Here is a 26,050-nt window from a genome sequence, read left to right on the forward strand (position 1 = left end):
ATCTCAAAGAAAATGTAAAAAGTATTGTTTAGCTATATATCCATGTATTTATAGTTAAGAATAGTTTTTAAACTAATGTCATAATTACTGTTCTTATTGAAGAGTTTATAAAATGATACGGTTTAAGACTAATACCTTTAATTTTCACTGACTTCCACTGTAAATAATATTTGTTTCATGATTAAGTTAGCTTGTACTCACATGCCCTATATATAAAGAGAAAATATTGTGACATTTGACAATATCAAGCATACTGTGGTATTTTCTTAATCTCAAATAGGCCAAAAACAGTTTTGGAGAAACATACTATAGCCATATATTTTGTAGAGAAATGGAGTGAATGGGGCTTTCTTCAATTTATTCTGCATTCTTGTTCAAGGAGACAGTCAACACTGGTTGTGTAGGTAAGAAACAAACTGGGAACATGGTAAAATGTTTCATATGTAGTGTTGCTTCAGTTCCTTACTGGAATATAGTCTAGTCATCCCATGCATTGTCTGACAGATTTCTAGAAACTACCCGAGAACAGTACAACAAGCATCTGAGACCTCTGCTGCTTCTAACAAGCCAAATTCCTCACATTACACAGAACACCAGGGATACAGAGAAGCCTAGCCCTTCTCCAACAGAAAGTTGGATTTCTATTAGGATAATCTGATTCTAGAGTAGTGCTGTCTAATAAAGGAGTGCCATACTAGCCACATGTGGTTTCTGGGCACATGTGGTTCAAGTGTGATTAAGCAACAGAATCTTAATTTAAACTTTAATAGCTACATGACTCGTCGTTATCATATTGGACAGTGCAGGTTTTTGGGAGGTAGAAAAAGGACATTCAGGTTTCGCTTTTCTTAAGTTACAACACAGATTCATTAAAGATATTAACCACAAAGCACATACAGATGAAGTTTATCAATCTATTCCACCATTTAAAGAAAAAAATTTTTAGAACATTCAAATATCTTTACCTCGTAATGAACAAACTGGTCCATTTTCTTGATTCTTAGAGCGTTTACTTCTGAACTGACTTGGAATATCTAATGAAAGGTCTTAAAAGGAGATGGGTAAACACTGTTAAAGGCATAATGTCTACTCAAAAATAATTTCATAAACTGATGCATTTCTATATTTCTCTTTACACTTATTTTTTGAAGGAAACATTAATATTATTATTTTGATAAAATATTATATATCCACATGCCACATACGTCTTACCTAGGAATGGATCAAACTTTCTAGATTCCGTCCCACATATGAGGCAGTTAACCTCATTTTGGAGAATGCCTCCGAATATAGCCGTGACAACAGTAGATGCTCCATTTCTAAACAAAAGCACCACGTAGGAGAACATCTCAGTAAGAAGCCATCTCTTTGACATTTAAAAAACTGAAATATTTGTTAAAGCCCCTACAGACTGCTCCCTTTGAAGCAATATTTAAATCATTTATTTCTAAGTTTAAAAACAATAAAATTTCAAAATATAGACACATACTAAATAAAGGGTTTAAGCCACTGGTCTCCTCCAATGCTGTCATCCAATCCCACTACTTTCCCCAAGAGCAACTAACACTGGCCATTTGCTATCATAACACAGATCACATGCGTGACTCTGTATAGGGCAACACGACTCCTTCCATTCTCTCCCCAAGATAGGTCCCAAAAGGAAGGAACTGCCTTGTCCTGGAACCTTTGCAAGACCTCTCATACTACGGGGAACTCTCACAATTAACTGACTTTAAACATCCTTGGTCTGAGTTTTTAGACAGCCATCTCTCAGATTTGGAGAAAAAGAAGTAAAGGAATTTAATACAGATTTAGTAATTACTGCTGGAGGTAGAACTTTGCAATTCAAAGTGCTGGATGTTACTGTCAAAAACACTTTTTAAAAAGCTCAATACTGCAAATAATTTCCTTATGGAGATGAAAGATACACTGTTTTAAGAACAAGTGAAAAACACCTCTTACTGTAATGTTACCTAAACTTTCTCTGCCTCTGCTCCATCAAATATAAAACAGGAATACAGGAAGAGTACCCACCGCAGAGGCCCAATGTGAAGATGAGGGTTATGTATGTGAAGTGCTTTTAGAAGAGCACTTACCAAAAATAAAGCATGTGAAGTGTCTGCCACTATGAAGTCAGATTACACCTGCTTCTTGCTTTTATGTTTTTCCCTAAGTGTATACCTGAAACAGGTACCTCATTCTTCTTGACAGCTGCATGGCATGTCACAGTATGGACATACAGTGTAAGCAGGAACCACCAAGAGAGTGTACCAGTGACAGCAGTAGTGGCAAGCACTGATATAACAGCACTTCCTACACACAGGCTCCATTCTAAGCACATTCTTTCCATTTGTTCAGTCAATTAATCCTCACAACTGTAAGGTAGCTACTGGAAGCCCCAAGTTGTAGATGAGGACACTGAGGTTAAGTTGGCCCAAGGTCATACAGCTGCTCTGGTTTGAATATCTGCCCTAACATAGCTCCTTCTCTTAACTTAACGAATGTGGTATTAGTGGCTAGTGAGGTAGTTTCAATTATTTGCTATCATTAATAGTATTACACGAACACTTGTCCATCAGCCTTCATGCACTTATGAAGTCACTTGAGCCAATACATGCTATTTTTTGCTAATAGCAATATAACGTGGTTTCTGTCACTTCCATCAATTACTCCTAAAACACTAAACTGTATTTTCTCCGCCACTCTAAGTTAGACTTACTGCAATGATGAAGCAGGCAAAACCTACTCAAGCAATTCTATTTGAAACTTTTGATTCCTTTTCTGTCAAAAACAATAGGCTATAACTTTTTATTATTATTTTTAAAGTAGTAAGTAATAAAGTGTTGTTTGTAAGACATACTGGCTTAAGAATTTTTTTTTTGAAGTAGCATTGGGGAAGAAGCATTGGGAGTTGGAGGAACTAATAGCCATTTCAGGTTTAGGTTTATTATCTGTGTCACTACATGGCGCAAAAAAAAAAAAAAAAAAAAAAAAAAAAACTGCTGAAAATGAAGGGACTTGTAACTGACCCTTTCATGCTGATGTTCACATACAAGGTTGCCTTTCATTAAAATGGAAACAGCTTCATTAAGAAGTACATTTAGACTCAATGTAGTTCTTTCTTATAATCACTTCCACTGTGAAATGAATACTTAGCAAGTTTTTAGCTGCCTGACATGTTTGAAATTAAGCTTCATCTATACCGTGACTTAATATTCAAAATCAGTTTCATTTATCATAACCACAACTGTTTAAATACTGAATACTTGGACAGGCTCTTATGATGCTAGGGTCCTTTAATGGGCACTAATGATTGTTGATGTACTGAAAAAAACATATCTGCCACTTATTTCTTCCATACACCTCCCTCGCCTTCACCTTTAGTAGGGGTAGGTGTGCGTGTGCACAAGTCAACAAAGACACAGCACAAGAGACCTTTTTCTAGTTGTAGCAAAGATTCTTAGATCCTGAAATGCCTTCTCCAATGTACTGAAGGAAACAGAAGGAAATCTGAACTTTTAATATTTGATAATAAATGTTTGGTTTCTGTCCCTAACTCAGTAATGAAGCCTGCAATTCCTAATCTTTAAAGTCTCATGAAAAGAGATAGCTTAATACTGAAAACTCATGAAGCACTAAAAGAACATGCTATGAGTATTACACAGTGTGATTTCACAGGGTGCCCCAGGCATCATGTAAAATCATAAAGACATACATACACCTTCTCTCACCCCACACAGCCTATCCATGATAGAGCCCAGTTCAATATCCTTTGTGGATGAATGTGCCATGATAAAATACAAAACAGAATTTTTCATTTAATGCTTTTTAATTTGGTGCTACCAGAAAGAACAGTTCTCCCAGGTCACAGGTCCTTCCCTTTCTATATTGGATTCTAATTGGAATCGCAGCTACTAGGACCTAGAGGGAAGACATTTTGCGAATTATGGCAATTAACACTGGCTGCCCTTTTTTTTCTAACACTGTTTGCTTAGCTTTAAGCCTGCTTTGCCATTAAAAAGTAGTAGTCCTACTACATCCGATTTATGGACTGCCAGGCAATACTACCAATGTTACTTTACTCTTTCTTTTTGGGGGGAGTTAGTCTTCCTGTAAATCGCCTTCCCATGTAGCTCAATACTGACAAAACTTTTCAAAAATCTGAACAAAGGAAGCTACAGTTGACCAAAATCCAGGATGAAATAACAGTAAATCTTCCCTTCTTCAAGCAAAATAAATGTTCTGATCTCAGTGTATATTCTGGGGCTACTACACATGGGAAAGCAATCCAAAAGCTTTGTTTTGTTCCTATTGAAAGGCAAGAAAAACTTCTGAGAACTTATAAATGCCTCAATTTCATTAAAGAACAAATAAACTTTAGGAAAATTCTAGTCCATAATGAAGCTTTGGGAAAGTTCACATTCAAAATGTCTTAAGCTTTTGTTTTTAGTGAACAAATATTATTTCGGTATATAAACATTTGGAAGATACCTTTTAAATGCTAAATGGTACACATATCTTCTACATTTTTTCAAGATTTAAAATAATCTATACCAAATAATCATAGTCAGAACCAAATCCAGATGCAAATACAAGATGCCTCTGGTCTGCAAGCAAGAGGTATGTGCTAGTTCACTTGGTCACAAAGTTTAAATGCAACAAAGTTCCAGCAATGTCCAAGAAACCCCTCCACCTTCCATTATAAATCTAACACATAGTTAACACCGACAGAAATGTCTGAGGCCCTCCTAAAAAACAGAAGGAAACTAAATCTTACATGCAACACTTGTTACTTGCAGACAGGGCAGAATTCTCCTGAAGAATTGTGGAGCGGGAAACGCCATTGAAGCCGCCCTGGAGTTCCAAGTGTAGATGGTCCAAAAGGTAGCGCATAAATTCATGGGCGTCCTGCTGCTGATAGCCCCTAAAGCAAACAGAAACAGTCATTTGTAAGGGCCAGGGGGAAGGCTGTGTACCGAGCCACACCAGCAAGAGGCCAAGGCGTGGGAAAGGCCGGCGGCCCCATGCTCACGGGCACAGCCAGGCTTCCTCACCTTCACGCCCACAACCTCCACAAATGACAGAACTTCTCTCTTCAATAATGAACTCTACTGCTTAAAGGTAGGTATGAAAACCAAAACATAATAGAGCTAATTGGACTTACAGTGATCTCTTCACTTCAGAGGTGAGGAAACTGGGGGCTGATATGTGACTTGCCCAAAGTCCTACAGCAAGGGAGGAACAGAGATGGGACACCTGTGTTTCCTGGTGGACTCTGGCTCTTCTTCCTGCCTATATAACCTCTCGGGAAGATGCTCCAATGTCATAGTTCACCTCTTACCCTCACCAGAAAACCAGGTGTGAACCACTACTATAAGGAAGAAGGAATTTAAAATTATTAACAACTCCTTAGATTGAAAGATACTAATTTTTAAACACTGGCTGAAAGGAAGAAAAGCTTTACTAAAACAGTTAAAGATGTTTAAACTTCTCTACCTGCATCCTAACCTCTGACTTAAGACATCTTTTAAATAAATAAATACTTTTTAAAAATGCATTGGCTCATATACAGTTATGCTCGATCCTAAGATTTGAGTTTATATAACAACATATTATTAGGTTACTTCTTACAGTATAATCACACAGGAAAATCCATGAAATTCTTATACTAACATAGATCAATGACAGTGAACAGGAATGAAGGCAGACAAAATGACACTGGTACAGGGAGAAGGTCTGAGAAGTTACTTGGATAAAATAAAGCAATATTATATAAAGTACTTTTATAAAACTATAATAAAAAAGACTTCTGTCTATATTTTGCCAGCATGGAAGTTTCTCTTTAATTAATCTAAATCATTAAGTTTTTCCGGTCTGGTCTTAGATTCAAAACTTCCACTACTCTTCCAGGCAATGGTTCCATAAGCAAAATTTCTTCCAACCAGAGTTTCTGTCAATATGTATTTTCCCCTTTTCTTATAAATTATAAATCACGAAAACAATCTCCCTAATCAATGGAACTTTGGAACTTAAAGTCAGAAGTTACTTCGGCATTTCACTACAGCTTTTTCTAAACTATCTGGCAACTAAATACCAATATATAAGTTCAAGTATTTCTTCTAAGGCTCACAAAAATGTTAAAGTTCAGTCAAAAGCATTCAAAGTTGATAGTTCCTTTATATATCTAAGGAGGTGCCTTAAACTTATTTAATAAAATATCCATTGTTTTCATTACACACCTTAAAGGTAAGATTAGTTATTTAGGTTATAATATCTGAAATTCTATCACTTACAAAAAACTTCATTCTCTCCCCAAAATAACCTAAGTCATCATTTTCCTAAAATGTGTCATGAAAATCAGCACCTTACAGCTATACCAATTTGTATTTTCATCAAGTGAATACAAATCCATCCAATTTTAAAAAACAATGTGCCTCATGTACATTAATGTATGTGTCTAACCATACTATGATTCTCTTATATCAAAATACATTATTTTCTAGTGTTTCCGCTGCCATTACAAACACATTTTCTTTAACCTACATGAGATCACAGAACACTCAGCTATTCTATAAAGGTAAGTTATGAGTCTATTTCAACTTGTGAAATTTACCAGAGAACAGTCCGTGCTGCTTCAAAGACTGGAACTTTTTCTAATTCTGACTAAAGAGACATCTGCAATTCTCTTTTTAAACATTTAAATGTATCATTTCATTGACTTACCTTAAAGCCTTACTAAATAAGTAAATATTTTATTTAATATGTTAAATTCAACAAACTTCAGTTATCAATCATTTCCCAATTGTACAATCTGGGCTTCAGAATTTACTCTGTAATCAACTTCAGATTCTTTTGTTTTATAATCATGCTAAAGGAAACACTCCTCATATTTGGGTGCTGTGTTTATATTTTGTATACATATTGCAGCAATGTGAAACAAACAGCTGTTTGAGAATTAGTGAGGGAACGGATTTATGAAGAACCAACTAGTGTCCCTCTGTGACAGACCAGAAGTACAGGAGAAAAAAAAAGCAAGCAAATAACTGTGGCTCCAATTTTAACACTGTTCCTTCTCTCATTTGTGACCTCAGATAAAGATTACCCCCTTCTCCTAAACGTGTCATGAGGATGCTGTGAGAAATCATTGAGGGAGAGCACACTGCAAACACAGAAAGCCTGGAAGGTCTTGAACCATCCATTCTGAACACCACGGAAGCACAGTGCACAGCAACACGCGGCAACTGTCTTTTCACGAGGTTTTGGCACAATAAGTACAAACAAATTTCCACGAATCTTAAAAGACAAAGAAATATGCCAATAAGAAATGATCAAATAAAATGTTACTTTGCACCTGCTTAAGTGGGAAAGGCAGATGTTCCAAATAATGGAATTAACATCCCAGAATACAGACACATACAAGAACTCTTGTGATGCCACCATACGCTTAACTGGGACATGCCTGTGGATTACTATTTCTCTGTGTTTTGGCAGTGCCAGTATATAATCTGTATGTATTGTATGCAGAAAGAGATCTACACATGTGTAATTTAAAATACCTAAGATACATAAGAATTTTAGGTTCTGCTCATATTTAAAATATCCCTTGAGATTGATAAAAGAATTCTAAAGTTGCTGTTTTGGCCAAAATATCTGCAAAAACACAATAAGTTAAATTTATTCCTACTCAGTATTTGGCAACAATCATAACTGAGTTTCCTCAAAACAGAAACACCAGAAAACAAAAATGACAAAAATGAAATTTGTGTTTATAAGCACACAAATACAACAGTAAAAATTATTGGCTACATGAAAAATGGTTGTTTAAATATAAAATATCAATAGCGCAGTATTTTAAAATATTTCAATAAATATCCCAAAAAGACTACTGTTAAATTAAACTTAAAGCATCCTACATGGCCAGGCGAGGCAGCTCATGCCTGTAATCCCAGCCCTTTGGGAGGCTGAGGCAGGCAGATCATGAGGTCAGGATCTTGAGACTAGCCTGGCCAACATAGTGAAACCCCATCTCTACTAAAAATACAAAAAAATTAGCCAGGCATGGTGGTGCACGCCTGAAGTCCCAGTTACTTGGAAGACTGAGGCAGGAGAACTGCTTGAACCCAGAAGGCAGAAGGTTGCAGTGAGCCAAGACCATGCCACTGCACTCTAGTCTGGGCTACAGAGTGAGACTCCATCTCAAAAAAAAAAAAGCATCACACACAAAGATCTATTTGTTGTCTACAAAAATCCTGTACGTTGTCTACAAACCTGAGAAGAGCTAGCAAATACAAGAATTATGTTTCAATAATTTATTTACCCATCATTTTAAAACATGAATTATCACAAGAACTCATTTAAAAAAAAAAAATAAAGTTCCATCTTGGGAAGTCAAGGCAAATATATTAAATCAGGTTGTACAGAAAGACCTGATGTGAATCATCAAGATACTTTCCTGAAGAGTGTTAGCTTTAACCAGGATCCTAAAGAAAGAGATAGGGAATGAAAACCAGATGTAAAATACCCAGTGTTTAGCACACAGCAGGCATTCAATAAGTGGAAACTACTATTATATAATAATGAAACACAAAGACTTAATCTCTATCAAGAGTCTAACTAGGTGATTATGTTAGATATTTTTTTAATTAGGTCCAGACCTGACTAGTGGTAACTTAACTGTCATCCCTACCTTTCCTACTTAGAGTCAAGACATTCTCAAATTCTTACCTCTTTCCTGAGAGGAGATTTAAATAGTATGATACATAAAAGAAGATTTAAACAGTATGATAAAAGAAGTTTCTTTTTTTTGTTGTTTCTTTTTGAGACGGAGTCTCGCTCTGTCACCAGGCTGGAGTGCAGTGGCATGATCTCAGCTCACTACAGCCTCCACCTCTCAGGTTCAAGCAATTCTCCTGCCTCAGCCTCCCGAGTAGCTGGGATTACAGGCACATGCCACCATGCCCAGCTAACTTTTGTTATTTTTTAAATAGAGACAGCATTTCGCCATGTTGACCAGGATGGTCTCCATCTCTTGACCTCGTGATCCACCCGCCTCAGCCTCCCAAAGTGCTGGGATTACGGGTGTGAGCCACAGCACCCAGCCAGAAGTTTCTCTCAAAACAAAGACGAGGGTTAACACTGGTTACTCATGTCAGATCGTCAAGGCTACACTTTTTAGCAAGGCAACAATTTAAAGTCCTTTGAAGTTAATTACCTTTTTAATATTTCTCTATATTAACAATACATCTTTTTAGGCCACAGGACAACATAGGTCGCTAAGTTTAATACAGCATGATGTTTTCTTAAAAAAGGAGAGGGGATGTACATTAGGTACCAAATCTTAACTAGTAAGAACCATGACTTGCTTCAGAAGGGTAAAATCGGCAGAAGGCAGCCAAGGCTGCTGTCAAACACCTGCAGTGCCCCAAAGCTGCTATCAGCTGAATCCCTACAGGGATGTCAGACCTATGAGAAGAGGCAGGACTCCTCTGACAGCACAAGGTGTTTTTTGCTCAAGCAAGGTGAGACAGAAAGCACAGGCACCACAGTAGCTCTCTGGCCACACCAGGGTGTGGCACGGCTGCCGTCTGGAGAAGGCGTCCCAGGCCCTTGACGACAGCCTTCCCAGAGCTTCCGAAGTCAGCTCCGTAAAGTTCATGTAATATGAACTTCTACCAATCATATTAATTTTTTTTAGCTGGAATAACAAGACAGTGTGTGATGGTAATGAAAGTTGTGAAAAAATTAAGGAAATTTTGTCCAGTATGTTTTCCTACTGTGCATAAGTTATGTATAAGGGCTTTACGTTGGTTACAACAAAATACCCTACCTCTTGTTAAAGACATTTCTACAGTATTGTCTATTATTTAAATAAACACATTTGTTTAGTCAGATGTATTCAATTTCTGCTCTTCTTCTTAAAAAGAAAAAACACTGGACTCTGGGCTAAATGGAGTCTGGCTACCTTGCCAAACCAGTCTGAAGTACTTAGAATACTTAGAATACAACCACTTCATTAGAAATTATTTCATAAACAGTATAAAGACTAATATGAATGCTTTAAAATATCTTTCTTTAAATAATACTTACCTAAAGTTTGGCATAATCTTCCAAACAACATAAAATAAGGACTCTGGGCTGAACGCAGTCTGGCTGCCTTGCCATAAAGCACAGAGTGTCTTTCTAAACTCTTCTACCAAAGACCTGGGAAAGAGGAAAGGACAGTGGCCTCAGAATTGGTGAGAGGCTACGATTTCAACACAGCGTCCGCTCAGCTAAAATGCATAATACATACGAAATGAACACTTAAAAAGGATTTGTTCTTCTCTGAAGAAAGTCTGGCAGATAAATAAGAGCATCTCAAAAACCCACGTTAAGTACCAGTAATTCCGACAAAGCTAATTTGTAACCATATAGTTAACTCCAAGTGTGCCAAAGCACCACCATATTTGTACACTGAACACACAAGCAAACAATACAGCACTGGGTGGGTTATAGGCCAAATTATTAAGAAAGTACATTTTTTTTTTTTGAGACAGAGTCTCGCTCTGGTGCCCAGGCTGGACTGCAGTAACACTATCTCAGCTCACTGCAACCTCTGCCTGCCAGGTTCAAGCAATTCTGCCTCAGCCTCCCAAGTAGCTAGTACTACAGGCACGTGCCACCATACCTGGCTAATTTTTTGTATTTTTAGTAGAGACTTGGTTTCATCATGCTGGCCAGGCTGGTCTCAAACTCCTGACCTCATGATCTGCCTGCCTTGGCCTCCTAAAGCGGCTAGGATTATAGGCGTGAGCAGCCACACCCAGCCAAGAATGTACATTTTTAAAATGCAAAACTAGCAAATAGGCTCTGTTTCTCCCTGTCTTGCCTTTTCCTTCTTGCCGCTCACTAGCACCCCCCAGACTCCAGCCTGTGTCACAAACCTTCACCACTCATCTCTCCACCAATGACTGTCAACTCCAAAAGTCAGATTTTCTCACGACCATTTTTATTCAATCTTCTCCAGTCTCCAGCAGGAATTTTCTGCTGGCAGTCTTGTTGTTACTTTCGCCTCTATGTGCGCTGACCTGCTCCAGCACCTACTGCTCTCTGTACACCCCTCCCACAACCTAATACACTCTTCTTGCATAGGAATAGAACTCCCTCTTTTTTTTTTTTTTTTTTTTTTTTTTGCTGGACATATAAATGCTTACAATAAAAAACTGTGTGTCCAAATTCTGGGAAATGTCTTAAAAAGTAGTCCTATATCAATCCCTTCCTTCTTCCTGCTAGACGGAATGAAGATGGATTTCGGGAGAGCCAGCACTGTGCTGGACTATGTGGATGGATGGGGCCTCCAGGGGTTGGTGGAACAGAAAACCAGCAGGAACCCCAAGGACTTTGTGAAACCACCCTAGACAGCCTCTGACTTTTATGTGAGGGAACAACCATGGATGTTTAAGTCACTTAATTTTGGTTTTCTATGCCTGTGGCTCAACTAATCCAACTCAACTTCAACTTCCACAGCTGTCAATATAAGCATATTTTTTGATACTTGATTGATATCTCAGAGAATCTCAATACCTTCTTTCTCAACCCTCATTATCACATAGGACCTTGGGATACAAATCATATTTTTGACTTCCTAGTACATGACCCCTCTTCCTATGTTGGAGAATCCCCACTTTAAGAGTCTGCCTCTCACTACTGAAGCTAAAACAGCCACTCACCTTCTCAGGCTCCCTTGCAGTCAGAGCACAGGTACATACCCTGGGCACTGCCCATCTGAATCAAGAGTTAGCAACACAAAGAAAAGTGGCACCGAATCCTTGCTAGTGGCAGTGGTGGCAAAGAGCACCATCCAGAGAGCAGGGCAGCAGTAAGGCTGCGTCCACCAGCACCCATCTCCAGCAGCGCTGGCAACAGGAACTCTGCTGCTGCGCTGGACACCAGAGGCGGTGGTGGCCTTAAAGGACAGTTCTGTGGCATAACAGTGACAGCAGCATTGCCGCCTTGGACTGCAGACCTGATTTTTCACTCACCCAGTAACGATTAGTTCACCAATAGCCCCTCAGTAAACTCCTTTTCTGCCTACATCAGCCACAAACAATTTCTTCAGTTTGTAACTCAACCCTACATGACACAAATGCATCAAGTACTACTAATTCTCCTCTTACCTCACACACATGTATTTTTCCACTGTTTCACTGCTGTCCCCTCTGACCTGATTACTATAAAGTGCCAAGCCTCCTTGAATGCAGGCACTTTCCAGCTCATCCTAGATTCTGCTATGAAGGAAACTCCCTTCAAACACCACCTGTAGTGATGTCATTCCAGCCTGCTCCATGCCTGGCTTTCCCGTTTCCCTGCACTGTGACTCTAGCCCTATTGCCCACTATTCTGACATGTTCAGTCCTACTATCCTCAGCCACCAAGGCAGGACAGTGTCAGATCATAAGATGGCCCTTCAGAATGAGAATGGGAGTATGTGAAAGTGGAAAGGGCAGACAGAGAAAACCTTAAATACGTAAGAGTATGAGTCACAGTCCTTCTGACAAAAAGCTGTAAAGATATGAAAAACGTGCCCCCTACAACTGTCATAATGATAGATCTTCTCAACCCCAAATAAGGCAGGTCTACACCATGCGGATACAGGATTGGTTCTTAATGAGCACTTGTCCATTTCTGCCCGTCTCCGTATCAACCAAAAATTGACTTTACTGCCCCACAACTAATTTGATTTCAGTATGCAAGACAGGTTTATCTAACACTGTCAGACAAATCAGTTCACATGGACTAATGAGATTCACAGTCATCTATACCTAGAACTTAATTTCATATCTAGATGCCAATACTAGAATGCCCAAATCTGCAGTCAATAAGTAGAATGCTAAATTCATCCCTCCTGTAAAGACAAATAAATGAATTCCAACAATTATTAAGACTGCCAACTAGACATTTCACAATTTTAGAATTTTTTTAAATGTATGTGCCTGTTAGTTCACATCTAATGGAAATCACCAGTGAGAGTCATTTGTTTTGTAACTCAAAGCCAGAAAGGACGGATTCTTATAACTCACACATTGTTGTCCCCTTGGCTCCTGGTGTGGTATGTGCGTCTTCCTGCTGTTTTCCCATTCCTTAACTCCACAGCGGGCAGTTCTTTGAAATAACAGCAAAACTGCTCAATGTTACTACATTAAAAGGAAGGGAAAAAATATTTTAAAAAGAAAAGAAGAGGACTGTAAATTAATGAAGCCTACATATACATTTTGAAACTGCAATTTTTTAGTTCTCTCATTCAAATTGTACTCGATGCAATCTCTTGCATTGATTTTCTTCATAATTCTTCCTTCACTCTAAGAAAACTGAATAGACAGATGACTTTGTAAAAAACAAAACCAAAGAACCGAAAACAGGCCAGGCGCAGTGGCTCACGCCTGTAATCCCAGCACTTTGGGAGGCCGAGGCAGGAGGATGATGAGGTCAGGAGTTCAAGACCAGCCTGGCCAACATGGTGAAACCCTGTCTCTGCTAAAAATACAAAAAATCAGCCTGGCGTAGTGGCCCACGCCTTTAATTCCAACTACTTGGGAGGCTGAGTCAGGAACACTGCTTGAACCTGGGAGGCGAAGGTTGCAGTGAGACAAGATCATGCTACTGCACTCCAGCCTGGACAACAGAGCAAGACTCTGTCTCAAAAAAAAGAAAAAAGAAAAGACAAGAAAATCTCTTTTCAAAAAAATCCCCAATCGGTAGTCATCATTTCTTTCTTTTCAGTTGCTTGTTTCCAGGTATTCAATAATTACCTCAAATAAAAACAAACCCTGAAACCGACCATATTCTTTATATATACTACACAGAATCAGAAGGAGAATTCAGTAGTAACTGTAATTTCCTCTTTGACTAGGAATAGATAAGTTGAGAGGCAGTACCTTCCAGGAGAGATTAAATATGTCTTCTACTACTTAACAGCAATATAACCTGGGGAAGATTGTTTATTCTGGCCTTTCAAGTTTCATTAAAATCTAAAAGTCTGTAACTTTCAAAATAATTTATTCTACAAAACTCAGGTCAGCCTTGTTGACTATTTTTACTACTTGTCTCCTATTTTGAAGACATCTCATCTTATGACATCGATTAATCTGTTTATGGCTAGTGTTCCATTACTGGAACGCTAAGCTTGTGCGAGTTATTTATATCCTACTGCTCAAGGTCATTGCAAAGGTCTGATTTTCATACAAAAAAATTGCAAACTCCAGCATAAATGGGTTAAGACTCAACTAATGACTGAAATAAGCTCTCTGAACAAGGTTCTCTGTAACCCAGGGGTCTGCAAACTGTAGCCCACAGGCCAAATCCAGCCTTCCATCAGGCAGCTCTTACAGCGAGTTTTACATTTTTTAAGTGTTGTCTTATCCAATTATTTATTTATTTTTGAGACAGAGTCTCCCTTTGTCACCCAGGCTGGAGTGCAGTGGCACCATCTCGGCTCACTGCAACCTCTGACTCCCAGGTTCGAGCGATTTTCCTGCCTCAGTCTCCCAAGTAGCTGGGACTAGAGGTGTGCACTACCACGCCCAGCTCATTTTTGTATTTTGAGTACAGATGGGATTTCACTATGTTGGCCAGGCTGGTCTCAAACTCCTGACCTCAGGTGATCTGCCTGCCTTAGCCTCCCAAAGTGCTGGGATTACAGGCGTGAGCCACCGTGCCTGGCCCTAAAGTGTTGTTTTAATAAAGGGAGAGGAGTAGGGGAATATGTGAAAGAGACTGTGGCCTGTAATACTAAAATGTTTACTATCGGGCCTCTCACAGGAAAAGTTTGCTGACCTCAGTTCCAGCCTATTCAAGAAGCAACCGGAAATAACGCAAATAACTAGTCACTGCCGGACACTGCTCTAAGTACTTTAGACAAATTACATTATTTAATCTTCCCAACTACCCCATGAGTTAGGAACTACTGTCCCCCAAATTTTCCTGATGAGGAAACAAAGGCACAGGAAATTAAGTTATCTTGCCCCAAGTCATATGACTGGAGTTAGTGGCAGACAAGACAGGAAGCCAGAGCCTTCGCTCCTAACCTTTCATGTCAGACACTTAACTCTGACTGTAACGTTACCTGAGTGACTGCAGAATGGCATTCATGAAACACGTGTTCCCCAAATTCCGAAGGCCTGTGGCACAAATGGCAGCGGTGCTTCCCTGTAAGTGGTGTAAGAAGAGGCTATCAGTAATGCCCAGGGAAGGCCAACAGTCTCAAACATCAAAGCTAAGTTAAAGCTTCTGAGAGCCTCACACCAGGCCAATTTGGAATTGGTCCTTTTCTGTCCAATGAATATTTCAAACAAACTCTCTTTCTCTGTATAAATGTCTGGATAATTTTAGAAGGCTGTTTCTGATCCTGGGATTGTTCTAAATGGAAGTATCTTTATTGAAAACTTATAAGGAAATCACAATTAATGAGTATCATGGAGTACACAATGCAAAAAAAAAAAAACAGAAAAATCCTTAAAATAACATTTAAGACTTACTACCTTTTTGTGATTCTATAAAAAGTAAGAGAAATGGAAAAAAGATATGCACTTCAAGTATTTTTGTCCCCAAACTTTTAAGCCATACATAAATGACAAATACATGTTTTCCTAACAGGATACGAATCTTAAAAAGCTGCCTGAGACCAGGCACACTGTAATCCCATCACTTTGGGAGGCCTAGATGGGCAGATCACCTGAGGTCAGGAGTTTGAGACCAGCCTGGCCAACATGGCGAAACTCCATCTTTACTAAAAATATAAAAATTAGCCAGGAGCGGTGGTGCACATCTGTAGTCCCAGCTACTTGGGAGGCTGAGGCAGGAGAATCACTTGAACCCAGGAGGCGGAAACTGAAGTGAGCCGAGATTGCACTATTGCACTCCAGCCTTGGTGACAGAGCAGGACTGTGTGTCAAAAAAAAAAAAAAAAAAAAGACTTAGTCTTAAAAATGAAGCCTGGGTTTTCTGATGAGTAAAAAATGTGAGCAGGCATTAAGAGTCAAGTATTTTCTAGGACAGAGGAGCACAGCAGTAATGCTGATGGGAGAAAGGTGCTCCCAGATGGACTCACGGGGGTCACAGCAACAATCAGCAGTACAGGTGGCAAACACTATGTAAAATACTCCAAATCCAAGACACACATATATAAAAGTCTGTAACAGGTAACATTACATGTTAGAATGGTAACAAAACAGTAGTTAAATCTCAACTAACTCTTACATTTGAACAAATTTTAATTACTTACATTTACTTTTAATAACTTGCTGTTTAGTGTTGAGTTTTCCAAAAGTTTTCTTTTCCTATGCCTGTCAGCTGTGAAAGCTGAGCTATTAAAACACAGATAGTGAAAAATATATTAAGATATGCATGCCACACCATAGGTCAAAAAATAAACTCAAGGTGTCCTCAACACCTAGGGCATGGAGACCTGCCTGGCTGCTTTGTCAAGCCCATGGGGGCCCACACATATTTGAAGTTAACCGAGAAGCTCCACTTCCTTGGAAATCCCCACTGCTCCTCCAGCAGGGGTGGGCTGGACACTGCTCCTGGCAAAGCTGGCCAGGAAGACACAGCCCGTGGGACACTCCCCACCACCACTCTCTTGCTGTCTGACCGACCATGAAGCTTCACAGACCAGAAGGCTCATTCCTCAAAACGAAAGGAAATCCCTGGTCTCACATGACTGCTCTGAAATTTAACCGTAAGTCTCCATATGCTATTTCTTTCTTAATTTAGATTAAGATGCCGTGTTTTGCTCATCTGTCTTAATAGATGATGATGTGATCTGAGTTTGAGGAATGATAAGTAAGTTACAGGAATATAGGCACATACACATTCATTAGATGCAGCTATGCTCCAAAGGACATTCTAAAGCAAATCCTTATTAGTGCAGAAATTCTGAATTAAAATCACTCAAAACTTTTCTTGATGGAAGAGATACTTTGCTTACAATTTATCAGAAAGCTATTTCTATTTTCAAAAGGTCACTTAAAATTATTATGTCTCAGGCAAACTAATATAAAGTAAAAATTATTGTTAAACACCACAGACTTACAAGGCTGTCAATTCTTTCCAACTTTCTCAAAGTACCAAGTTCATCCAAAGTAAATACATAATTATTTTTTCTTACAGAATTTCCACATGAATTATAATGTCTGTGAAACATCAGAACTCGTGATAGGCGCTTTAAGCCTCAAAATGTTCTTCAGAATTGTGTCTCTCTCAAGATGGTAACTGCAAGATGAGGAGACCAATTCCATATGCAATGGGGTTCAATTATTCCTTCACAAATTCTGGAAAGCGGAGAAGGTAAACCACAAGCATAGTATATATGCTCCTTATGACAATGCCTAAGAGTTCATTTTCAGTTGAAACCTATATAAATAAGGCATTTCACTTTAAAAAAATGTTACTACATTTTATTCTCTGTGACTCTCAAAATGGCAGTATCTTCTAGATCCACACTATCTAATATAGTAGCCACTCATTCCACATGGCTACTTAAATTAATTGAAGTTTAAAATTCAGTTTCTCAGTTGCACTAGCCACTTTTCAAATATGGCTATTGTTACTGTATTGGCCTGGATACAGAACACTTCTGTCACTACTGCAGAAAGTTCTGCTGGACAGTGCTGCTCTGCAGGGTATGTGGAATAGTCGAAAGTTAAGTAAAACACAGATGATCGTAGTTTCTAAATTTCACTACAGATTAAACCAATGTTTGCAAAACAGAGAAATGAATCTAGGTAATTTTTTTCAACATAGTAAAGGGACTGTAACATAGACTTTTCACTGGGACCAAAAAGATGCATAGACGGGTGGTCTGTGACACCTTTCATCTGATCAAATGGTCACTGGAAATAAAAGATTTCCTAACTGTATATATGCATGCAGGTTCTCAAATGCCCTCTTTTCCCTTTGACTTAGTTCTGGTTATTTATTTCAGACTGAGAGGGTAGTCTTTTCTTAGAGAAAACCGTTAAGTGGCAGAAAAAAGTATTCTGGTAGCCACCCACTTCCGTAACGAATAATCAAGTTACGAAGACCTTTACAATGACATCACCACACCAAAGAGGGATACTACACACATTCCTTCAAGAATCTCAGACTTCATGGTTTATTGTGAACAATTTCAGAGAAAATTAAATATTCTGGATCTGTGTGTCTGTATCTGTCTCTCATCCTAGATAGGGCTCATCAAATTAGAAGAGAAAAGTGCTCTGAAAAAGAGCCAAAAGATGACAACCCAAAAAGTCCTTAAACCCTAAGTACTTTAATTGGTTTAGATGTAAAGAAATCATTATTCTTCCTATATCTGTTTTATAATCTAGTAAGCCAATGAGACGTACATAATGACTGTGGTTTTAACAAACACTACACAGTATTGCCCTGTCAGGTTATTTGGTTTCAGTATACAATTTTAAAACACTCTATGGGCTTTACACTGAAGTTTGCTAAGGGACTCCTGCTTTGTGCATGTTTTCACAATACCTTCTACACACCAACTGCCAAAATAAATTAGACGGCACTTAATGATTTGGTGTGATTTACACAGATTTCACTTGAGTCAGCAGCCATTCCACAGCCATGCTTCTATCCACTGCAGCTTCAAAGCCATAGCTTGCTGGGTTTCTGTTTATTGCTTCAATTTCAGGTCCAGTGAGTTTTATCTGACTAAGCTATTTGACTATACTAAGAAAAGTCTATTCACATATAAACAGTTTCATTTCTTATGATGACAAAGTATTTATAGCTCCTATAATATCAAGTGATACTTAACTGCCCCTAACAAGCAAGGAAAAGAAACGAGGATCGTATGCTATTGTATAGATGCAAAGTGGACAATGTTAATTAAACCGAATTTCCCTTAAAAATGATGCATAAATCATAGTGCTTCCTAATACCTCATAATGCATTTGACAGGGGTTTTTCTATTACCAAAAGTAACTCTATAATGATTTCACACCTTTTTCTGCTCTTCCCTTGTACCCTCAAAATTCCTCTTGCAAATAAATAAGCTTATAAATTGTTGGTAATAATTTTAAAACAGACTCTTGGGACCTTGGATATGGTTTATGACAAATATTAAATAAAATAAAAGCAGAGCTATGATCATTAACTACGGGCCAAGTTTTAGACATCCAAAGCCAAGGTTTATTTTATCAACATTTCAATCATATTAAAAACATGAAGTTATAAATCTCATTGACAAAAACCCCACTCAAAAATTCCAAAAGACCCTTCTACCCCATTCTATTCCCTTCTTTTTCCAAAGGCCTATTACTTACTTTTCCAAGTTTTGTAAATGTTCTCTGACTTTCTGTACCAGTCCCAGCTTGGTGTCATTAACCACAAAATCATCACAGCGATAACTGCAAGGAAAATATTAATCAATGTGTGTAAAGAGCTTGAGGAAACCACAGTAATGAAATCACTAAAAGGCCCGGCTGCTGCCAAGATGATCACATGGCTCTGCAGGCAGTTACTGCTGGTGGTAAGTTTAAAGAGGATCTGGAATTCACAATGAAATGTTTTTTAAGTCTTTTTTAAAAGCCATGGAGGCAATGAACACGAGCTTCTTTTCACATTTTTTACTCAAAAGCTCTTCAATTCCTCCTTGAAAATGAAATAAGTGGCTACATGTGTTACATTCTTTTTAGTTGTGCATAATACATAGAAAATGAAATAAAAAGCACTGAGTCTCTTCATGTGGCATTAAGTCTAAGGCTTTAAGGTAATACTTCTCAACCCAAATTAATGGGGATCTGGGGGGAGGAGAGATTTAAGTGAAAAGCAGGGAAAACGTAATTAACCTGTAGGGATATCTGAATAGAAAAACTAAAGTTAAAGCTGTGTATTTTAAACATAATTTAATTAAAATAAACTGAATTCAGATGAGTTGAAAGAATGATCTTTCATTCTGAGGCACTACAAAATGAAAGTATAAAATAGGGGCTATATCATTCAGGCAACTGCTAAGTGCTTTGAAGAAAAATATTTAAAGTATTTTTAAAAACTGATATAAGAGCAAGAAATCACACATTATATAAACTTTAACTTGTATACATTAGCATTTAATTTTTTCCTGGGATAAGGCCAATTTTAACAAAACAACTTACAAACTGGCACTAAGATATTCATTTGAACATGCAGCTTTGCATGAAACCACTTGTTAGTACTATCAAAGAATAATAAAAATAACACTGTCATTCTGAGCAAACAAAACTTTGAAAGCACAGCAATTAGTAAAAATTAGGTCATTTTTAGCAGAATCCCAAAAACATCTTAGATCTGAAAACCAGTTTATTAAAAAGAGAGAGAAAGAGAGAGAAAGGGGTGGGAAAAGGTAATTTTTAAAAGACTACACAAAAAAGAATGCTTGCGTCTTTTATTCAGATAAATGAAAATTTTAAATGAATCCTTTTGAAAACCAAGTATGTAATTATTATTATTATTACTTTTTTTTTTTTTTGAGACAGAGTGTCGCTCTTGTTACCCAGGCTGGAGTGCGATGGCGCGATCTCAGCTCACCGCAACCTCCATCCTGGGTTCAGGCAATTCTCCTGCCTCAGCCTCCTGAGTAGCTGGGATTACAGGCACGCACCACCATGCCCAGTTAATTTTTTGTATTTTTAGTAGAGACGGGGTTTCACCATGTTGACCAGGATGGTCTCGATCTCTTGACCTCGCGATCCACCCGCCTCGGCCTCCCAAAGTGCTGGGATTACAGGCTTGAGCCACCGCGCCCAGCAGAATGTAATTATTTAACACACACTCTCATTAACTGACCACCCAGGCAGTCCATCAAGATTTCTTTAACATATTCTCAGAGTCTCTCAAGTCAATGCCTAGCATTTCCACAAATAGCAGAAGCGTCTTTTATATCCTGGACCATTTTCTATTATCAAAGTACTACCAGCAGGAGAAAACATTTTTTCATTGGTCTTATAACAATCACATAAAGTAATTAAATTAGTGAAAACATAATTTTTTGCTCCTTCTCAGCATAAATATTAAGAGAATATGGGGCCGGTCGTGGTGGCTCACGCCTGTAATCCCAGCACTTTGGGAGGCTGAGGCGGGTGGATCACGAGGTCAAGAGATCGAGACCATCCTGGTCAACATGGTGAAACCCCGTCTCTACTAAAAATACAAAAAATTAGCTGGGCATGGTGGTGCACGCCTGTAATCCCAGCTACTCAGGAGGCTGAGGCGGGAGAATTGCCTGAGCCCAGGAGGCGGAGGTTGCGGTGAGCCGAGATTGCGCCACTGCACTCCAGCCTGGGTAACAAGAGCGAAACTCTGTCTCAAAAAAAAAAAAAAAAAAAGAAAAGAAAAAAAAAAAAAGAGAATATGATTTATATTGTCTGTAAATTTGGGCTCAAGGTATTTGGTATCTCTATAAACCTTAAGCTTTCACTGAAGAATGAAACTGTATTGTTACTCTCCTTGAATTCCTGCTTACATTTTCATTTTACGTTTGTATAAATTTATGCATGTAATTTGAATAAAATAATATGCAATGTCCAAAACTCAAAATGCTAGCATTTATCTGGAAAGCAGACTCTAAGAGCAAACTCAGATCACTTTTTATGTATTTAAAGGATGTCATTAATATTTAATTGAAAAGTGAACCTCTAACTGCCACAAATAAGTGGTTTAACAAATCATTTCAAAGTAAATTAAATAACTGATTTATTTCTTATTAAAGTAATCCTTTTTGATATGACATGAAGTCATCCTGGGACATAAAATTATATTTGTTAAAGTAGTATTTTCATATTTGAAACAGACTCATTTATGGCCTTGCTCTGTTGTTCCATGTCAATTGGGTCTAGGTGCTTTTCCTCTCTACCCTTTCATCACTGAGGTAAGTTGATCTAGACTCTAGAGCTGTGCAAGTGTGGCTACTTGCAACTGAGGAATATAATTTTAATTTTTTAAACTTTTAATATAAATTTTTACTTAATAACTGAAGCAGTGTAAACTCTTTTACCATTAAACACAATGTTACGGTAATTGTACAAGATATATGGCAGTGCACAGCTGGGTAAACGTGTCATTTCTAGCATTACACAAAAGCATGTCACCAATCTAGTTTGTATCAACAGAATGAGTCACTTCAAATGATTTTTCTATGCAACATGTAGCACTATAATGGGTTTATTTGAACATTTTATGCAGACAGCATGAGTTAGAGTGACACCTAAATAAATCATAATTGGCAATTAAGTTAAAATACTTAATTCTTTTATAATTAAATTACTCTTCTAGCTTAAAAATTAAAAATAGAAAAATTTTTATTTTCAAATGAAGGCATACTGAGATTAAATGAAAAAGACTCAACAAGGCACGCCACAAATTTTACAAATAATGGCAATTGCAATTTGCTGGAGCAGAGCAAAATTAAAAAGCTGTTGTGTAAAAAAAAAAAAAAAGAGTTTTGGCTAGGTGGAGTGGCTCATGCCTGTAATCCCAGCACTTTGGGAGGCCAAGGTGGGTGGATCACGAGGTCAGGAGTTCGAGACCAGCCTGGCCAAGATGGTGAAACCCCATCTCTACTAAAAATACAAAAATCAGCTGAGCACGGTGGTGCATACCTGTAGTCCCAGCTACTGGGGAGGCTGAAGAAGGAGAATCACTTGAACCTGGGAGGCAGAGGTTGCAGAGATTGTGCCACTGTACCCCAGCCTGGCAACAGAGCGAGACTCCGTTTAAACAAAAAAAGGTTTAGTACATATACACAAATGCTCTAAATCATCACCAGTTTATAGAACTGTTAAAAGAAACAGAAGACAACGAATTTAATAAACACATTATTAGCTAATGTTGGTTGCTTGAATCAAACAAGAGGTTTGCAATGATTTACAATTCTGTTAACTCTAATTTAGATTTTCTTGAAACAAAATAAATGCTTGCCAATGTTCAACAATGAAAGGGTAAAACAGGAGTAGATTTTTAGAAATCTCAGTGTGATTTACATTTTCACGCCTATATCACAATGCATATGAATTAGCTAGATCTGAAGATCCAAGGAGAGAAAAAGCTTATTTATGACCTAGCTAGACAGGTACGATAATTCATGTTAAAACTAAAGCTTTTTATAATACGAATTCATGATTTTGCATTTTTCAACATGAACTAACATGCAGCAGACAGCACGGTATAAACTGGCTGCAAAACCTATGAAAAAATACAACAAATGCTTTGCTGATATGGATGAACTTAGAGTTGATTTTCAGTTTATATGATGCCCCTTTGAATTTCATGTTGATAACGGTAAGTTTTCATAAGCGTTAGTGGGCTTACTTAATCTGCATGGATATTTTGACGGTGCTGCACTTCTGAGTCAAATCAATTGTTATTAAGAGATGCGTTAACTTTTGTCAATACAGATATAAATAGTGAAGAAAAATGATTTGTTTGGTACTCTATTGTTAAACAATGTTTGAAACAGTGTGAATCTACTTTTGTAACTGCAATTTTTATGAATCTAAAGAGCAAATATTTTTTATGAAAATTTCACAAGTTGAGATGTATTTAAAACAAAATACACAATGGATTTATTTCAAAGGGTTCATATTAAAAAATGCAATCTCAAATAATTTTATATTAATTACATGTTGACACAGTATTTTTGACACACTGGATTAAAAAAACACAATTAAAAGTAATTTCATCTGTTTCTTTTTGCTTTTTTAATATGGCTACTAAGAAATTTAAAATTACATGTGTGACTTGCATTAATTCTCTCTTACTTAGCACTGGTAATGTAGGGAATCTAAGATACTATAACTGCGCCAAAATTCTATAATACTACATGCTAGCATAAAGAGATAACAAATATAACTTTATTGAACTATAAGAACTCAATTAAAAAAAAAAAAAAAAAGAACTCAATTTTATAGCCAAAGGTGGTGGCATGTGCCTGTAATCCCAGCTACTCAGGAGGCTAAAGCATGAGAATTGCCTGAACTCGGGAGACAGAGGTTGCAGTGAGCAGAGACTGTGCCACTACACCAAGCAACAGTCAGACTCTGTCTCAAAAAAAGAAGGAAAGAAGAAAGAACTCAGCCGGGCGTGGTGGCTCACTCCTGTAATCCCAGCACTTTGGGAGGCCGAGGCGTGGGGATCACAAGGTCAGGAGATCAAGACCATCCTGGCCAACATGGTGAAATCCTGTCTTTACTAAAACTACAAAAATTAGCTGGGCGTGATGGTGTGAGCCTGTAGTCCCAGCTACTTGGGAGGCTGAAGCAGGAGAATTGCTTGAACCTCGAAGGCGGAGACTGCAGTGAGCCGAGATTGTGCCACTGCACTCCAGCCTGGCGCCTGGTGACAGAGCAAGACTCTTTAAAAAGAAAAGAAAAAGAAAAGAAAGAAAGAAAGAGACAGAAAGAAAGAAAGAGACAGACAGACAGACAGACAGAAAGAAAAAGAAAGAAAGAAAGAAAGAAAGAAAGAAAGAAAGAAAGAAAGAGAAAGAAAGAAAGAAACAAAGAAAATTCAATTTTAGGCCAGCCTGGGCAACAAAGCAAGACTCCATCTCTACAAAAAATTAAGTAATAAAAAATTCACCAAACAAGGTGGCTCACACCTGTAATCCCAGCACTTTCGGAGACCAAAGTGGGTGGATCACTCGAAGTCAGGAGTTTGAGACCAGCCTGACCAACAGGGTGAAACCCTGTCTCTACTACAAAATACAAACGTTAACAGGGAGTGGTGGTGCACACCTGTAATCCCAGCTACTCAGGAAGCTGAGACAGGAGAATCGCTTGAACTCAGGAGGTGGAGGCTGCAGTGAGCTGGGATCGCGCCAATGCTCTCCAACCTGGGCAACAGAGTGAGACTCTGTTCCAAAAAACAAAGCAAAGCAAAGCAAAAATAAAATAAATAATAAATATATAATTAGCCAATTAGTCCCAGCTACTTGGGATACTGAGATGGGAAGATCACTTGAGCTCAGGAGTTAGAGGCTGTAGTGAGCTATGACTGCATCACTAACTCCAGCTAAGTGACAGAGACCCTGGGCTCTAAAACTTTTTAAAAATTTTTTTGTTAACTCCTTATTTTTTTGAGACAGGGTCTCATTCTGTATTTTATTTTTTTGAGACAGTGTCACCCAGGCTGGATTGCAGTGGTCCCATCTCGGCTCACTGCAACCTCCATCTCCCAGGCTCAAGGGATCCTTCCACCTCAGTCTCCCAAGTAGCTGGGACAGCAGGCACGCTACCATGCCTGGATAATTGTTTTAATTTTCTGTAGAGATGGGGTTTTGCCATGTTTTCCAGGCTGGTGTGGAACTCCTGGGCTCAATCAATCCAGACACCTCTGTTTCCAAAGTGCTGGGCCTACAAGCATGAGCCACTACGTGCCTGGTGCTCACTGGCTCGCACACTCTCCCTCTCTCTCTCTGAGACAGGGTCTTGCTCTGTCACCAGGTCTGAGGTACAGCGATGCTATCACAGCTCACTGTAGCCTTGACCTCCTGGGCTCAAGCAATCCTCCTGCCTCAGTCTCCCAAGCAGCTGGTACTACAGACATGAACTATCATGCCTAATTTTTGTACTTTTGTAGAGGCAGGGTGTCACTATGTTGCCCCCTGGCTGGTCTCCAACTCCTGAGCTCAAGTAATCCTCCCACCTCAGCATTCCAAACCTGAGCCACTATGCCCAACCATAACTTAATTTTAATTTGGCTGCATTTGTTTTTCACTGGTTGAACAAACTTTTTTTTCACAAATACCTCTATTTCTCAATAGCCAATTCTAGGTGTTCCTGTAGTCACTAAGAGGGACATTCATTTTAAGAATATAATTTTTCTACTGCTTGAATTTACATCATACAAGTTGTCTTTATTACTATTATTGTTACTGCTATTCTTTAAGGAAAACAGCTCCTTCCACAGGTCAAAACTTCTAAGGTGAGAGTGCCTGTCACATGGTAGAGAATTAGTAAATGTTCGTTTCCTTCCTCTGTGTAACCGCTAGCCTCACAGCACATTTCTCTCTAGCTGCCTACATTCCTCTGATTGGATT

General features: G+C 38.4%; 1 protein-coding gene across 6 annotated transcripts in view; it reads right to left on the reverse strand.

Moving 5' to 3' along the window:
* USP3 (ubiquitin specific peptidase 3) overlaps window positions 1–26,050 on the reverse strand; it is a 174,366-nt gene that overhangs the window by 14,905 nt on the left and 133,411 nt on the right. For all 6 annotated transcript variants that reach the window (XM_074393504.1, XM_039468716.2, XM_010350589.3 and 3 more), the window contains 8 exons: window positions 19,302–19,385; window positions 16,259–16,340; window positions 15,101–15,183; window positions 13,059–13,172; window positions 10,087–10,200; window positions 4,778–4,924; window positions 1,213–1,319; window positions 966–1,046 (listed from right to left, as the gene is read on the reverse strand). In XM_074393504.1, the coding sequence (XP_074249605.1) occupies window positions 966–1,046; window positions 1,213–1,319; window positions 4,778–4,924; window positions 10,087–10,200; window positions 13,059–13,172; window positions 15,101–15,183; window positions 16,259–16,340; window positions 19,302–19,385 (812 nt within the window). The remainder of the gene's footprint in view (window positions 1–965; window positions 1,047–1,212; window positions 1,320–4,777; window positions 4,925–10,086; window positions 10,201–13,058; window positions 13,173–15,100; window positions 15,184–16,258; window positions 16,341–19,301; window positions 19,386–26,050) is intronic.

The sequence above is a fragment of the Saimiri boliviensis genome, chromosome 2 (assembly GCF_048565385.1).
Source record: "Saimiri boliviensis isolate mSaiBol1 chromosome 2, mSaiBol1.pri, whole genome shotgun sequence".
Classification (NCBI taxonomy): domain Eukaryota; kingdom Metazoa; phylum Chordata; class Mammalia; order Primates; family Cebidae; genus Saimiri; species Saimiri boliviensis.